The 16,782-nt window shown below is 40.4% G+C and overlaps 1 protein-coding gene across 2 annotated transcripts in view; it reads left to right on the forward strand.

Moving 5' to 3' along the window:
• Positions 1-9,261, forward strand: part of KIAA0930 (KIAA0930 ortholog) — an 86,660-nt gene extending 77,399 nt beyond the window's left edge. For both annotated transcript variants that reach the window (XM_040345798.1, XM_040345799.1), the window contains exons 9-10: positions 4,446-4,601; positions 8,887-9,261. In XM_040345798.1, the coding sequence (XP_040201732.1) occupies positions 4,446-4,601; positions 8,887-8,927 (197 nt within the window). In that variant the 3' untranslated portion in view covers positions 8,928-9,261. The remainder of the gene's footprint in view (positions 1-4,445; positions 4,602-8,886) is intronic.
• Positions 9,262-16,782: the final 7,521 nt, after the last annotated feature.

Consider the following 16,782-nt stretch of genomic DNA (forward strand, 5'->3'; position numbering starts at 1 on the left):
TTTTGTATTGATATGACACAAAAAAATGGAGAAACAAAGAGCCAAATCTGACACCTTCCACGCAAAACACCAAAAATGGACTAGATTTAATATTTTGGTAGCCCTCCCCTTGAAAAAAAAAAAAATGTGGCCGCTCTTCCTTCGCCAACTGCTCCAGGTCTCTCAGATTGGAAGGGTTCATTTTCCCAACTGCTGTTTTGAGATTTCTCCACAGGTTCTCTATGGGATTTTGATCTGGACTCATTGCTGGCCAGTTCAGCACTCTCTAGCGCTTTGTCTTAAACCATTTCTGGGTGCTTTTTGATGTGTGATTTGGGTCATTGTCCTGCTGTGAGACCCATGACCTCTGATGGAGACCCAACTTTCTGACACTGGGCCCTACATTGCACTCCAAAAATGTTTTGGTAATCTTCAGATTTCATATCGTCATGCACATAGTCAAGACATCCAGTGCCTGAATCAGCAAAGCAACCCCAAAACATGAGTAAACCTCCACCATATTTGACTGTATTCTTTTCTTTAACCTCCCTGGCGGTATAATTATTTCAGATTTTAGGTGCTGAAAGCAGTACCATTTTTTTGCAAGGAAATTTGGCGTTTTATACTGTAGGCATGCAATTCTTAGGAATAACTCACTTAAATCTGACCAAACAAGAGTCTAGTAGGCATCCTGGGTATGAAATAGTTTGAAAAACTAAATTATAATATAATAAATAACTAACTATAACAAATAATAATATAATTATAATAAAAATTATTCAATAATGAAATCAACTCAAACACTGAACACAGTTGCAGAATTGTCGCTGTCATTACTTTTATTTTTTTATGACGAATTTCCCCACAAATTGCTATCGCTCAATTCTGCAAGTGATTATAATTTATTATCGCTGTTTTCTAGCTGCTCTAAAACCACTTTTGACATAAAGGGACACTTTTGGTTACTATGGACAATCTACAGTTTGCAGGCAGAAAGAACAGTTTTTATTATACAAAAGTACATGTAGGGCACTGGACAGACCACTAGGGACAAGGGGGGGGGGGGGGGTATTTTTTACATACAGTACTGTAATCTATAAGATTACAGTATACTATATGTAATGTGTTTGTTTACTTTTTTGAATTTGGCGCCGTTCTCTGCCCCCGTGTGTCGTAACATCGCAGGGAACGGAGATCGGCGGCACACAGGGACACTGTGTGAATCGAGCGAGGACCCACTCGCTCACACAGCGCGGTGGCATCGCTGCATCCAGGGACAAGGTAAGTAACTTTGTCTGTGGCTGCTGCGAGGCGAGCCTGGATCGGGGATACCGCTCTTGGTATAAAAATCTTATCCCGAGCCAGACTCGGGAATACTGCCGGGAGGGTTAAAGGCCTCAGTTCTTTTTTCTTTTTTTTTTAGTCCGTCCACAGCACATTCTCTGTGTCAGCAGTGGGGTCCTACCATAGCGTCCCTTTTCATTCAGATGGTGACGTATAGTGCAAGATGACAGACTTGTACCCTGTGCCTGAAGATCAGCTGGAAGTTGATCAAAGTTTTTTATCCACCATTCAAACAATCCTTTGTTGCAATCAATTTTTCTTTTGTCCACGTCCAGGGAGATTAGCTACAGTGCCACGGGCTGTAATCTTCTTGACGATGTTGCGCACAGTGGACACAGGAACATTACGATTTCTGGAGATGGACTTATTACCTTGAGACTGTCCATGCTTTTCCACAATTTATGTTCTCAAATTCTCAGACAATTTTTTGCAGCTCTTTGTCTTCTCCATGCTCAGTGTGGCACACAGAAAAAAACAGGTTGAGTACATTTTTCACCATTTTAACTGGTTGTGTGATTTATATATTGCCAGCACCTGTTAATTGATACAGGTGAGTTTAAGTACAAATTACAGGAGCATCACAAACTTGGAATGCCAATAATTTTGTACAGCCCATTTTGTGGAGTTTTGTGTGGAATGTGTCAGATTTGCCTTTTTGTTTCTCCACTTTTGTGTGTCATACCAATACAAGCAAAATAAATAAACATGAGAACGCCAGAAAATTGTTGCAATTACAAATGTTTAGGCAAAGTGGTGCATTATCTGACAGAAATGCAGGGGTGCCAATATTTTGGCCATGACTGTGTATGTATGTAGGCCCAAATTGTCAATATTTTGTGTAGCCACCATTATTTTCCAGCACTGCCTTAACCCTCTTGGGCATGGAGTTCACCAGAGCTTCACAGGTTGCCACTGGAGTCCTCTTCCACTCCTCCATGACGACATCACGGAGCTGGTGGATGTTGCAAACCTTGCGCTCCTCCACCTTCCGTTTGAGGATGCCCCACAGATGCTGCATTTAAAAAAGATATAATTGGCCTGCATTTAAAGAAATATATTTCATGATATATTAACAGTTCACAGAGCTTCAATAATTTGATATCTACCTGACATTCAGTTTGAAAGTGTTTGTATAACCCAGTCATTTTTGTAAGTGTAGGATATTGTTAGAATACGAATTGAAGGGATTTTCCCCTCATTTGGACAAATCAGAGGTTTACTTTCAGTTCCTGTCCCATCTCCGAGAGGAAGTTACAATGGGAGACGGACAGAAAAAATAAACTGACACTATTTTAAACTTGGAATTTCAATTCCAAGTAAGGCCTTTAATTGCATATACAAATTTGTCCAGTTTGACTAATGTAAGGATTCATGCCTCATACCTGGGAGACCACTGTGGAAACTTGGTCACTATAGTAGTTGATGCTTGTAACAGAATGGCCCGTGACACCCAGAGACTTTTGAAGGATGGGGGGTACTCTTGTGCCAGCGTGACTAATGACTCTTTGGTCTAGGGCCATCCTGTGCCCTTTTTGGGCATAGGATGGCTGAGAAATGATTAATGTTTTGCAGGATATCTTGAAATATTACAAGTTGTTAAAGTCTGACTCCAACAGGTCAATGTTTCATTCAATGTGGGGACACATGCTTTTGAGGTGTTAATTGAGTCTGCTCCTAGATATTTCATTGTGTATACTGACACTGTTTGGTGTGAAAAGCCTATTGATGATCAGGTGTGAATAGCTGATTGTCGGAGACAGAACGTCTGACATAGGAATGTGTATTATGCAGGTGAATTGCTTATTGGCGGAGTCAGAACGTCTGGGGGATAATGAACTCCTCTGAATGTCATTATCTAAAAGAATGTGTATGAAGCCCCATTGTGTGATGTTTTGGGGGTGGAGAGTTTCATTGTCCCTGTAACATGCTTTTTGGTTGTGAACTGTATAAAAACCTGAGTTTTACCATTAAAAGTATTCATTCATTTTGGAACCAGAAAGGAACAGAGCTTGTGTCTCGTCTTAATTCTGGGGGAATTCTTATGGAATGGATCGTGTCTGTTGAATGGTTGTGACCGTTACAATGCTACTACAGAGCTTGCCACAATATTCTGAGTCCTGTGCAACTGCCCCGCAGCTAACTGACCACAAGTGGTTGGTTGCTTGACACTTGTATTTAAAAGGCACACTGATTGAATGAGGTGGAGAGAAGAGGTGTCATTAATTCACAAATTCATTGAAAACAAAAAGAGAAGATATTCTCTGAATGTTGGCAGTGGCGATTTAGTGTGGACAGTATGCAGTGGGGCAGCACTGGACCCAGAAGATCGCAGTGAACTTTGTAATGCCAACTACTACAATAACTGTCAGCTTTCAAAGCAATCACTCACCTATGGGATATTCCTACTTGCATTGCACTGGGCCAAGCTGGATCAATGTAAGTATGCTCTTAGGATCATAACTGGCATTCAGCTTTAAATACATTAGTGTGCATCTTATCTCTTTTTCTAAAAGCACCATAATTAAAAGGAAATGGAGCTCCATCTGCTGGCTGAGAATGAATGCACAAAACTATTCCTCTGCGATACTTCAAGGATAAATGTGTTTCTTAACAACGTGTAGTTTTACCTCTTACTCTGACCTGGCACAGGACATTGAACACTTCTATGAGACCATCTCAGTTTGTCATCAGTTTTTTACATCCTCCACTTGAGTCCCAGAAGCCGTTTGTCATGCAAAAATGGATCATTTGTCCGATTTACATCCATTTTTTGTTTGATCCGTTTTTTTGTTTGTTTTTAACAGAAGAAAAATGGGGCTTTTATCCGTTCCAAAAAAACGGATGTTGACAGATGCGGATGTAAATGGATAATCGTTTTTTTTTTTCCGTAGAGATGCATTGATGTCCCCCTTTTTTTTTTTTTTTTTTTTCATTCGTCAATGGATGGATGAAAAATGCACAAACAGTATGCATGGGTGAAGGGGGCCCAAGTGATTAAATCAGCTTCTGAAACTACTTAAAAACAGAGTTTAATATTACTCTAATAAATGAAAATGCAGCCAAACTCCTGTACATTCCAATAGGTGTTTCTCTATATAACTGTTCTGTATGTCATTCCACAGATATACACAATGCAACAAACCTGAGGTCTCGCTCCCTCTCTGGAACGGGAAGATCATTGGTGGGGTCATGGCTGAAGCTGAACAGAACCGACGAGAACTTCCTTCTCTATGCACACCTGACCTACGTCACCCTACCACTGCAGCGCATCCTGTCTGGTAAATCCCTGACCACTCAACGTTTATTGTTCATCTATTTCTAATAATTTGGATCTGAGATATAGACATTAAAGTGACATGTTTTATAGAACCTAAAGGGTTTTTAAACCCCCCCCCTCCAAAAAAAACTGATGGCATTGCAAACATGGCTTTAACATTGACTGCATTAGTTCCCTTTTTTCACTTTTTTCCCTTTATTTTAACCTGGCAATTCTGCCATTAACATATTTAATGTCCTTTCCTGTCCTATGTAGTCTCAACACACTCCCTTTCCTAGGGCAACAACGCTGCTCAGTATGGTTGTCACCCTAGCAAAGGGGAAATTAACACAATATAACTGTTGTGCTTGGAGGCTACTAGGGTGCCAACATCCCAGAAAATAGTCTATCCAACAAATTGTTTCATGGGTGTATGGGACCACCACATTTATTTAAAAGGCAGAAAATATATATATATATATATATATATATAACTTTATTACCGAACATAAAACCATATCTCAAAACATACAGTGTAGGCTTAGACCATAGGGGAATAGGACCCCATAAACTATCATAGGTTTAAGATGTTAGTCTTGATGTAGAAACTGTCTGACACGTTTTGATTACCATATAAGCCGAGTTTTTGTGCTGAAAATGCACCCCTCGGCTTATACTCGAGTCACCTTTTTGTGCCTGATCTCCTCTACAAGTGTGCAAAGTTTGTTGTCTGGGGGACCTACGGCCGGGGAGCATGTGTGTGTGTGTGTGTGTGTGTGTGTGTTTTTTTTTTTTCAAAGCCGGGCACCCCTTCCATAGACTTCCATGTTAAACGGTCATTTCTCCTGTGACTTTGGGGACCAGGTACCGGCCGGGCGTAGGTCCCCTGGACCCGGAAATTGGCACACATGTAGCCCCATATCTCCTCTAAAAGTTTGTTGTCTGGGGGACCTACGTTTTTTCAAAGCCGGGCACCCCTTCCATAGACTCCCATGTTAAACGTGAGGCATGCACATAGACACAGCGAGGCATGCAGATGGACACCCTAGGCTTATACTCGAGTCCATAAGTTTTCCCAGTTTTTTGTGGTAAAATGAGGTGCCTCGGCTTATATTCGGGTCGGCTTATACTCGAGTATATACATTATCCCTCTTCATCAGGGGCAACAGCACACCTGGAAATGCATAGAGAGGTTGGCATTTGTAAAAACTCTAGATGAGAGTTAAAACAATAAGTCGGGTGGTGTGGTTATGCGATCCCATGGTGATGGGGTCCCAAAAGGCTGCAACTTTGCTAGTAGTGGAGTATTGCGGCTGGCCATGCTCTTGGATGGGGCCCATTTTGGGCTGCAGATAAGATCTCTTAACTGTCCTGTGATCTCTGCATCTACAGCTGTCCCCTTTCCCTATGGGGACCCTATCACCATCCATCTATCTGTAGGGGGGAGGATTCTTCTACTGACCACAAATGTTCTCCCTGCGACTGTGTGGGTTTCCTCCGGGTACTGCGGTCTTCTCCCACACACACAAGACATGCTGGTAGGTTAATTTGGTCCTGTCTAAATTGTCCCTAGTATGTATAGTCTATACTGTATGTGAGTTGGAGACCTTAAATTGTAAGCTCCTTGAGGATGGGAACTGATCTGAATGTACACTATATATGTAAAGCGCTGTATAAATGTATGGTGCTATAGAAGTACCTGTAATGTGAGAAGCATCCTTCCCACTGACTATCACATTATTGTACTGTGACTGCAGATATAGTAACTATTAACAGAATTTCCTCCATGTTAAAAGATTGGGAGAGGCTCCTCTAGAACAGTGGTTCTCAACCTCAGGCCTCAAGTACCCCCAATGGGCCATGTTTTGGGAACTTCCCTTGGATAAAATGGCTCTCATCAATACCATGTCATTGATATTGATTTAAAGCAGCTGTGCAAAGTAAAGAAAAACCTGAAAACATGTCCCGTTGGGAGTACTTGAGGACTGAGGTTGAGGACTGAGGTTAAGAACCACTGCTCTAGAAGGCTCTGTACCCCCGACCCCTCCCCCCCCCACCCATGCAGCAGCAGATCTCCGTAACGGTGCTCAATTGAGCATTGATTTACAGCGGTGAGCGATAGATCACTATTGGAAGTGTTTCTCTTGCTGCATATTAGAGCTGGATCTATTTTCCCTGAATCTATCCAGAACCTCTACAAAGGAGGAAAAAATGTAACAAACATTTTTAATTTAAAGAAATACAAAGACTGTTACAAAAATGTTTTGTATTGTAGGAGCAAGGCTTTTAAGTTTCTAAAATACCAATGTTGAAAAAAATAGAGATAAATTACTTGTATAAAATGATAATAAAATAAACACCTAAAGAAAAACATTAAAAATCCCCTCAAGTGGTAGTAAACCCACTTTTTCATCTACAAGTAAACCTATAATAAGGCTTACTTGTAGGTACTGTGAATATCTCCTAAACCTGCACTGTTTAGGAGATATTCAGAGTGCATGCAGCCAGTGATGTTACCGGAACATGCACACTATAGGTCCGACATACCGTGCCAGACATTCAGAGCCCACACAATAAACAGCGGAGTGACGTAATTACGCCCGCCCCGAGGAAACGTCTAACTCCACACAGTAATGCGAGGCTTTCTCCCTGGTGTGGAGAAAGCCTCTTGAGGGGGGAGGGGGCGAGCAGGAGTGTCAGGACGTCCACTAACACACAGCTCCTTTCTCTATCTACAAAATAGAGAGCGTCCTGACACTCCTGCTCGCCCCCTCCCCCCTCAAGAAACTTTCTCCACAGCATGGAGAAAGTGTTGCATTACTGTGTGGAGTTACAGACAGAAGAACAGGAAGTGAGGATTTCTCAGAAGAAATGGGGACATTTAAAAGCAAAATGGAAGGATGAGGTAAGTGAAGGAGGACTGCACGAAGGTAAAGGAAGCTATTTAGGGGAATTTTTTTTTACCTTTACAACCCCTTTAACCACTTGCCGACCAGCCGCTGCAGTTTTACGGCGGCAGGTCGGCTCTGCTGGGCGAGATCACGTATATCTAGGTCATCTTGCCGAGCAGTCAGTAGTGGCGCACGCACGCCCCTGACGCCGACGCGCGTTCGCCCGGCGGAAATGATTACCGCCGGGCACCCGCGATCGCTCGTTACGGAGCGAGAACCGGGAGCTGTGTGTGTAAACACACAGCTCCCGGTCCTGTCAGTGGGAGAAATGCCTGATTGTTCATACAATGTATCAGTCATTTCCCCAAGTCAGTCCACCCCCCCTTCAGTTAGAACACACACAGGGAAACATACTTAACCCCTTCCTGCCAGTGGCATTTTTATAGTAATCAATGCATTTTTATAGCACTGATCGCTATAAAAATGCCAATGGTCCCAAAAATGTGTCAAAAGTGTCCACCATAATGTCACAGTACAGGTAAAAATCGCTGATCGCCGACATTACTAGTAAAAAAAAAATATTAATAAAAAAATGCCATAAAACTAGCCCCTATTTTGTAAACGCTATAACTTTTGCACAAACCAATCAATTAACGCTTATTGCGATTTTTTTTTTTACGAAAAATATGTAGAAGAATACGTATCTGCCTAAACTGAGGAAAAAAAAAAGTTTTTTATATATTTTTGGGGGATATTTATTACAACAAAAAGTAAAAAATAAAAAAAAAATCAAAATCGTCGCTCTATTTTTGTTTATAGCGCAAAAACTAAAAACCGCAGAGGTGATTAAATACCACCAAAATAAATCTCTATTTGTGGGGGAATAAAAGGACGCCAATTTTGTTTGGGAGCCACGTCGCATGACCACGCAATTGTCCGTTAAAGCGACGCAGTGCCGAATCGCAAAAAGTGGCCCGGTCATTGACCAGCAATATGGTCCGGGGCTTAAGTGGTTAAACCTGATTTATTTCAAAGTTCTGGGAAATTATTTGGTCTTTTTTTTTTTTTTATTGGAAAAATATTTCCATTGCAAGCTCATTCTTGTGCCCACCGAAATATTGGTGTTAGTTTTGGTAAGACATATGACACAAGAATGAAAGCTACCTCCAGAAGCTTTAATCTGCAGCTCTTTTGAGCAATAAGAAAAAGGAAGCTACTTATTAGATTTAATTGAAAACAACTCTTCCACGCCACGTGTAAGGAGATTCCTGGAAAGCAGTGCAGTAAAGCATTTGCAATGTTTGCTATATACTTGGGAGTAATTGGTTCCACTTGTTGCCTGAAATTACCTAAAACAAAACCAGAATGCATCCTTTTACAGCTGTGTGTGCTTATACGTTTTTCTTCTCTTTGCAGATATCTTGGAGGTGAGACAGAAGCCAATCCTGATGTCATAGCAGAAAAAGTTGTCGCTGCCATCGGAAAACTGAAACTTCACTGCCAAAGTGCCTCCTTGACCCGCAGTGGTTTCTTTTGATAACACTACCACCTAGTGTCTGTGAGCAGAAATGCACCGGGCGTAATACATGAAATGGATTGTTGTCCAGGCTGACTACCCCACCCTGGTCCCTGCAGTTGAAGAGGGTTGAAAAAAATAATAATAAAAAAAAAAAAACTACCAGCCAATCTAAAGTGCCTCTTTAACCCTCCCCAGGCTTACATCACACAGTGTTCTGGTCGGAGACTTGATTAAAAGGGGCTGCGTGCAAAACTAGCAGGCTTTACAAACAATTTGTTATATCCTACTTTTGATTGCAAGTGCAAAATGAACAAACAAAGGGACGGTGCACACACTGATGATGCTGTCGCGCTTTGGTAAGCGATTTCATTGAATGTTACGATGTGGGGCAATGGAACTATTATGTATTTTGGCGTCCGTGTTCCATGAGTAAGACAGAAATGCGTTATTTGTAAGCAAGGAATTTTAATAGCTCGCCATTGGAAAAAAATTCTCTCCGTGTGTAAAAGCCTTTCTGTTTTTCCTTTTTTTTATTTCGTGTTTGCACTGGAGTCCTTCCTATGTGTGTGTGCTTTTTTTTTTTCCTGTTTCTTTTTTTTTTTCCTGTTTCTTTTTTTTTTTAACAGAAAAATTGTGCAATCCAAATTATGTTGAGTAACCTCTGCCCATTTTATTTATTAATTTTCATCTCTTTTTGTAAAGAAAAAAAAAATGAAATAACGTGTACACTATGAGGGAAAACTACTAAAACAAAGGTGTCCTCTGCACTTCTACTAGACCTGAACTTTTTTTTTTTTTTATTTGTTATTTGTAAGCGAGTTAAAAGGTCAATATAACTGTTGCTTTTTGAAAAACCTTGTTGAAGAATCTTTATTGAGACTTTTGTGTATATAATAAACAGACCATGACATTTCTCTTCGCTACTGGTAGTCAAAGAGAATGGCGGAGTGAATGGGGCGGGTGCACTCTTTTAAGTATACGAAAGTGACCCTGCTCTGGACCCTCAAATATCCTGGCCCCTCCACTCTGGTCTATCAAATATGTGATCATTTTTTATTTTATTTTTTTTAATTACAGCATATCCTTCACAAGAGGAGGGTGCAGGATGGACTGCGTTAAATAAAGTTGATTAAACACGTATCGATAACGGAAACTTGCGGTATTGCCCCACATGGCAAAACCCCATCAGGTTGAGCTCACAGTGCCCACCCAATACATTTTAGAAAACTCTTATTTAGCACATTTTGTTGCTGAAAATCCAAGGACCTAAGGCTTTGTGGAACAAACCTAACCTAGATACTACAATAGCCTGTAGGGGCATTATATGTGATTGTCACCGGCGCAAAAAACGGGTTATATTATATTGACCTGCTGCGGTACTGTGTAAACCTCCAAAAAGGTTTATGAGTGAAAGCAGAAGAATGTGGTTACTGCGCTGGTCTAAATACGCGATGACACAAAATGGTAAATTAAATCTAATACAATAAAGTGCTAAATCCAGTGCAGTGATATGCGTGATAAAACACAATAAATATACAAATAAATAAATAAATTGCAATATCCAGCTGTCACAAGCGTGTACTATTGCGTAGTGCGAAGTGCAACTACTGTGCCACCAAACAAGATTTAAATAAATAAATAAATAACAATAAAAAAATCTCACAAGCATGTGACTAAATAAATATCAAAATTTCATTCTGTTAAACATATGAGATATATACGTGATACTGTGTGCAACTAGTTTACCAAAAAACAGATCTGAATTAATATAAATATGAATATAAAGTGCAAAGTCATAACATACGAGCAAAAAGTTTTTTAAAGTTCATGTGCCTGCATAACACAACTCCAAGATTGCCTGGAAAACCAGCAACTTGTCAGTTTGGAATGTTTTTGGAAAAAGTTTTTATGTGGTAATTTGTCCTGGAGTTATATCTCATACATCTAGGGTGCAGCTATCTCTTCCACCCGACGGAAACAAGTGCTACCACCACCAACTGCTGAAATACACACTCACCAGACCCCAGCTGGTAATAAGCCCAAAGCCTTATTCCGTTATGATCGATCGTGGCCTCTTTTCCTCTCTCACAAGATTTTCCTTTGTGCCTCAAAAAAACAGGGGGCTCATCAAAGGTTTATTACTTTAAAAATATTTAAAATCAAACTACTCACAAAGGAGGTGCTTTAACCAGCACCTGGTGTATTTGGCAGTATCGGGTTTGGACAGCCGCTCACCAGCTTGTCTTTGGGTTGCGCGCCTGGCTCCTGCTACACTTGTGGTTCCGCTGGTCAAATGTACCCCCTCTGTGCGTTGTCCACCTGGCTTCTACGCGTTTCGCAAGTCTGCGTCATCAGGAAAGCTGGTTTTCCAGGCAATCTTGGAGTTGTGTTATGCAGGCACATGAACTTTAAAAAGCTTTTTGCACATATGTTATGACTTTGCACTTTATATTCATATTTATATTTATTCAGATCTGTTTGTTGGTAAACTAGTTGCACACAGTATCACGTATATATCTCATATGTTTAACAGAATGAAATTTTGATATTTATTTAGTCACATGCTTGTGAGATTTTTTATTGTTATTTATTTACTTATTTAAATCTTGTTTGGTGGCACAGTAGTTGCACTTGGCACTACGCAATAGTACACGCTTGTGACAGCTGGATATTGCAATTTATTTACTTATTTATTTATTTGTATATTTTATTGTGTTTTATCACGCATATCACTGCACTGGATTTAGCACTTTATTGTATTAGATTTAATTTACCATTTTGTGTCATCGCGTATTTAGACCAGCGCAGTAACCGCATTCTTCTGTAGGGGCATTATGAATCAAGATGCTGAGTTCTCTTTATGAACAGCCTGTCGTGGACCCTGATGTCCCATTTCAGGTTTATTAAAAGTATTCTGTTAGTGTTAAAAGCAGTATTGTAAATTAGGCTCCCTCTGGTGTCTACATGTACTTGTCAAATTGTTTTCGAATACTCTTAGACCTGTTAGTACAGGTGGCCCTTATACCGACACAAAGCATACAAGTCAATGGTTGTTTTCCAGCCTCCTGGTTATTAAACTAGCTGTTCATAATAATGACCCAAGGACAGGCAGGAACAGGCGAGCCACCTACCAGCTCCAATTGTGAATTTTAGGCTCCCAGAGTGCTTGGAAACATTTAAAAGAAAAACCTTTTGCAGGATATTTTTGCAATACATGTACATTTCCCCCATGTTTTATCTCTTAGTACTGGGTCACTTTCACCCTGTTTCCTGCCCAGGCCACATTTCATGTCGCACTTTACCCAATATGTACCCTTATGGCATTTTTATTTTTTACACAAATAGAACTTTCTTTTGATGGTATGTAATTGGCGCTGGGTATTAAAAATAAAAATCCTAAATAAATGAAAAATAATTTTTTTCAAGAAAAACAAGTTTTAAAATTCTGCAAATAAATGACCTTTCTTTATAAATTTAGACCAAATAGAATTCTGCTACATTTCTTTGGTGAAAATAACCAAAATCAAAGTATATTATTTAGTCTGTAGGAAAGTTAGAGTCCACAAACTATGGTGTATATATATATATATCTGAAAATTGATAATCCTTCTGTACTGCCAGCCTATAATTTTTTTTGAGGCCCGAAAATGCCAGGACAATAAGAGTATGCCCTAAATTACCCCTTTTTGAAAAGCAGATAGTTCAATGTATTTAGTAAGAGGTATGGCAAGGTTGTTTTTTTAAGCTGTAATCTTTTGCCACAATTTTTTAAAGGAAGAAATAAAATAAAAAGTTGCATATACAGGCAGTAATCTCCTACTTACAAACACCCGACTTACAAATGGAAGGAGACAACAGGAAGTGAGGAAATCTACCCCTAGGAAGGGAAATTCTCTCCTGTAAGAGTTAATATGGGAAATAGGTGTCTCCACTGATGCTTCATCACCAATCCTTGTTTCCCTAATAACCCCAAATTTTCTAAATCCAATTATCATTGGGACAGAAAGTGAGGGGAAGTCTTCTGAACAGGGGCACAGACGGCAAAACAAATGTTACAAGGGTGATCACCCTTCCCTATGCTATCCAAAAAGCTTAAAAGTCTATGTTTTGGCTGGAGCTACACTTAAACAATGTACCTGTTCCAACTTACAAACAGATTCAACTTAAAGCGGGATTCCAACCACAATTAGCATTTTTTAAATGTATGTTCTTTCAGCATGCGTTTTTATAATATAAATCCGGTCACTTACTATTTTACAATCCGCCGCCGATCTGCATAGTTATTCAAAAAAGATAGTTTATAAAACTGTCCACACTGTTGTCATTTTGCTTCTGGGCATTGTGAAGCCCACAAGCACTTCTTGGAAGTCTTGGATGGGGAGTGATAATTGGGTAGTGCACTGCATCCTGGGAAATGATGACACACATTTCCCAGGAGCATTAGAGGGAGATGATGTCGGGATCCTAGGTGATTCCAAAGGCAGATTTCGTGGGACCGCATAGCAACAGGCATTTCCAGAAGAGTAAAAACATATATTTTTTTCTTTTTTTTAGGTCTAATGAGCACAATAGTGAAAAAAAACATTTTGGGATGGAAACTCCACTTTAAGAACAAGCCTATCTTGTTTGTAACCCGGGGACCGCCTGTATAATCTTCTATTTTTTATTTATTTTTTCAACATTCTGTTACCACTTACCAGTGTACTACTCTGGGTAAGTAATCAGGATTTTTTTTTCTAATACGATTGCTTATACCAGTTTATTTCACTGTTCTAAGCAACTGTTTTTACTGAATGAAATTGATTCATTCAGTGTGGTGATTTGGCCACAGCTAATCACTTGGTACAGATGGGCTGTAATTGGCCCTATCTGTACCATGTGATCATTGTGACCAATCACAGCTAGCAACACAACTGTAAACAATGAATGGAAGCCATCCATTGCTTACAATTGTCATGTGATTGGTTACAGCGGCCCGGTACAGTAGTCTCACCAGCTTTGTACGGTGACAGATCGTACTGCAGTGTGGCCCATGGTGCGTTTTTAGAAGGGCATCCTGTGACGTCCACCCAGAACGTCGTATGTCCCACCCGGTCATTTGTCTATAGGTTAAAGACCCTACAAGTACAGACCAATACCTGTTGATCTGCCAAAAATGGAGACTAAGCTCATATTTAACCATTGTTGCGATATCAGCCACACATGGAGTGCATTGTTTTCAGGGGCTTGCTGACTTAGATCTGCATTGTGAAAAGGAGCAGTAAACCATGACTAATATTTAGCACTGCACAACCGGAAGCACTTTGTGTGCATCAAATGCCTTTGCAAAGCCAGTTTTTACCAAGACATTGTGGTGCTGTACGTATCCTGTGCAGACAAGAGCTGTGGGGTGGGGTCCAGCAGACCCCCCACCCACCACAGGCTGCCTGCAGAAAAGTACAGGAGGGGGACAGAGATGAGACCAATCATCCTGCACAAGGAGAGGGCACAGCAGTGCTCACTGTAGTGCTAAACTTTATTTCCATCTAAAGTCTGCCAAAGAGACACCAGAATTTATCCAAAAAATCTTTACTCTTGTTCCGAGTGCATTAAATTGTGGCCTCATCATTCGGAATGTCTCTGCAAGATGTTTACAAAATAAAGCTTGCAGGGAATTTTTTTTCTTCTCTTATAAATGTCAGTTTTGCTGCAGCGGGTTCTATACACGGTACAGACGTGTAAAAGCTTTCCACCATGCAAGCTCGCTCGCTCGCATTAAGGTGGAAAGCTCTTGCAAGGAGGAGCCGAGACAGCCGCTGAGGGACCCCAGAAGACCAGGTTCGGGGACACCCTGTGCAAAACAAGCTGCACAGTGGAGGTAAGTATGACATGTTTGTTATTTTACAAAAAAAATTTAACTTTAGTGTTCTTTTAATCTCCCAAGATTGGTCCAAACCTTCTATTCACTGTAACTTGCCATTAAATGACATATTGATACACCTAAAAGGGATTTTCACCCTACAAATAAAAAATAAAAGTCAGCAGCTACAAGTACTGTAGCTGTGACTTTTAATAAAAGGATACTTACCTGTCCAAGGATCCAGAGCTGACTTCATCTGGGCTAATGCTTGAGTCCCTAAAGTCAGCATGTTTACTGTTGAAAGCCAGCTTCCTACTGTGCATGCACAAGCCGCTCTGTGAATAGTACACCAGCCTTCTGGGACGTGTGACTTGTACCAGATGGTTGTGGGCAAAGACAGGGGAATCAAACTTCTACTCGGATCGCCTAGGTAATAAAAAATAAGGTCCCCCCCCCCCCAAAAAAAATGAAGTGCCAAATGTGGTAGAGAGGAGGACATAAGGCAGAACATCCCCTTTAGGGTAACATTTGTGCTTTATGGATAGGGAGATCATGCATCTGCAATAAAAGCAGTTATATCCAAAGTTTCACCTCTACAGTTTACAAAAATGACATAACTCCATGATCCACCTGAAGGTCTAAGATATGTTGATCATAGATCTCACCAGGCCTTTCTAGATAAAGCCATTATACCAATAGAAAATTCTGTCCACAGATTACAGTCATTTCATTTCAACTCTGTATCCTGATGTGATCCTCTACCGATCTTCATCGGGATTTTTTCTGGGTGCACTTGATTCTCCTCAAAGGTATTCCAGTTATGGCTGAAGACCGCCGGTGTTGGCTATACGTGGTAGGCATTGCAAGTCAACGCATTTCCCCAATCGGCACAGGCTTTGTCTGGACAAGGAAGAGTAACATCTTTCGCTTTCGGATATTCTAATGACTGTAGGTGCTGGCAAATGTAACCATTTATAGTAAAATAATAATTTCTGCCCAACTTAATAACAAAGTTTATGGAATTTTTTTTTACTAATACTATTTAATTGATATGGATCTTCGACATGTGGATATTTCCCAAAGAGAAGAGAAGGGGGGGGGGGTGGTAAGGGAAAAAACAGGGGGTGGCACAGGGAGACCATAATCTTAGGAGCAGCTCTAAAATGAGGAAGAAAATCCCTGCTTCTACCAAGCTGGACACCTCCACACAGAGATGCAGTGTGCAAGGCATGCATGGTAAGTCAACAATGCGGAAAGGATCAGCGATATCTGCCTATAGCTGATACTAGTGATGAGTCCTTTGCCCTCCCCTAGATTTTTTGGGAACGGCTTCCACATTATAGGTCCTCTTAAAGAAACCTCTTTACATGAACTGAAAGTATGCAAGATCTTCCACCGAGCTCCATGACTGCTGTACGACTCTACGCCTCACAGAGGTCCTGTAATTAAACGCTTATTATCTATAATGTTTTTTTATTGCACACAAGTGCTCAAGTCAATGCTGCCGGCTATTTTGTTTATTTCATATCTTTTGTTTTGTGTTCAATTTGCAGCATCAACGGTTTGCACATAAAAATAATTCATTACATTTTCAGGCATATGTAATTTATCAAGTAAAAGCAGTTCATTACTGTGTCTCATCTGTCTTCCAGCCTATAAATTTCTTTTGTTTACAATTTCATTTTTAATTAGTTTCTGGGGCTTTAATCTTTTTGAGATCAACATTGAAAGCAAAGCAAACATGCTAGCACAGCGGCAAGCATTTAAGAGTGTTGGCAGATGTCTGGTTTGAGTCTTTCAGGCCTCATACAGATGGGTATTGTTTGTTACGTGTGCTTTGTGGCATGCTGCACTTTGTAAGAGCAACTAGTTCAACCAGTATAAAGAAATAGGTGGAGGTGCCTTGTGCATAAATTCTAGGCTTTGATGGATGCTGAAGTAATAAAAGGAGACC

This window comes from Rana temporaria, chromosome 3 (assembly GCF_905171775.1).
Source record: "Rana temporaria chromosome 3, aRanTem1.1, whole genome shotgun sequence".
In the NCBI taxonomy this organism is placed as follows: Eukaryota; Metazoa; Chordata; class Amphibia; order Anura; family Ranidae; genus Rana; species Rana temporaria.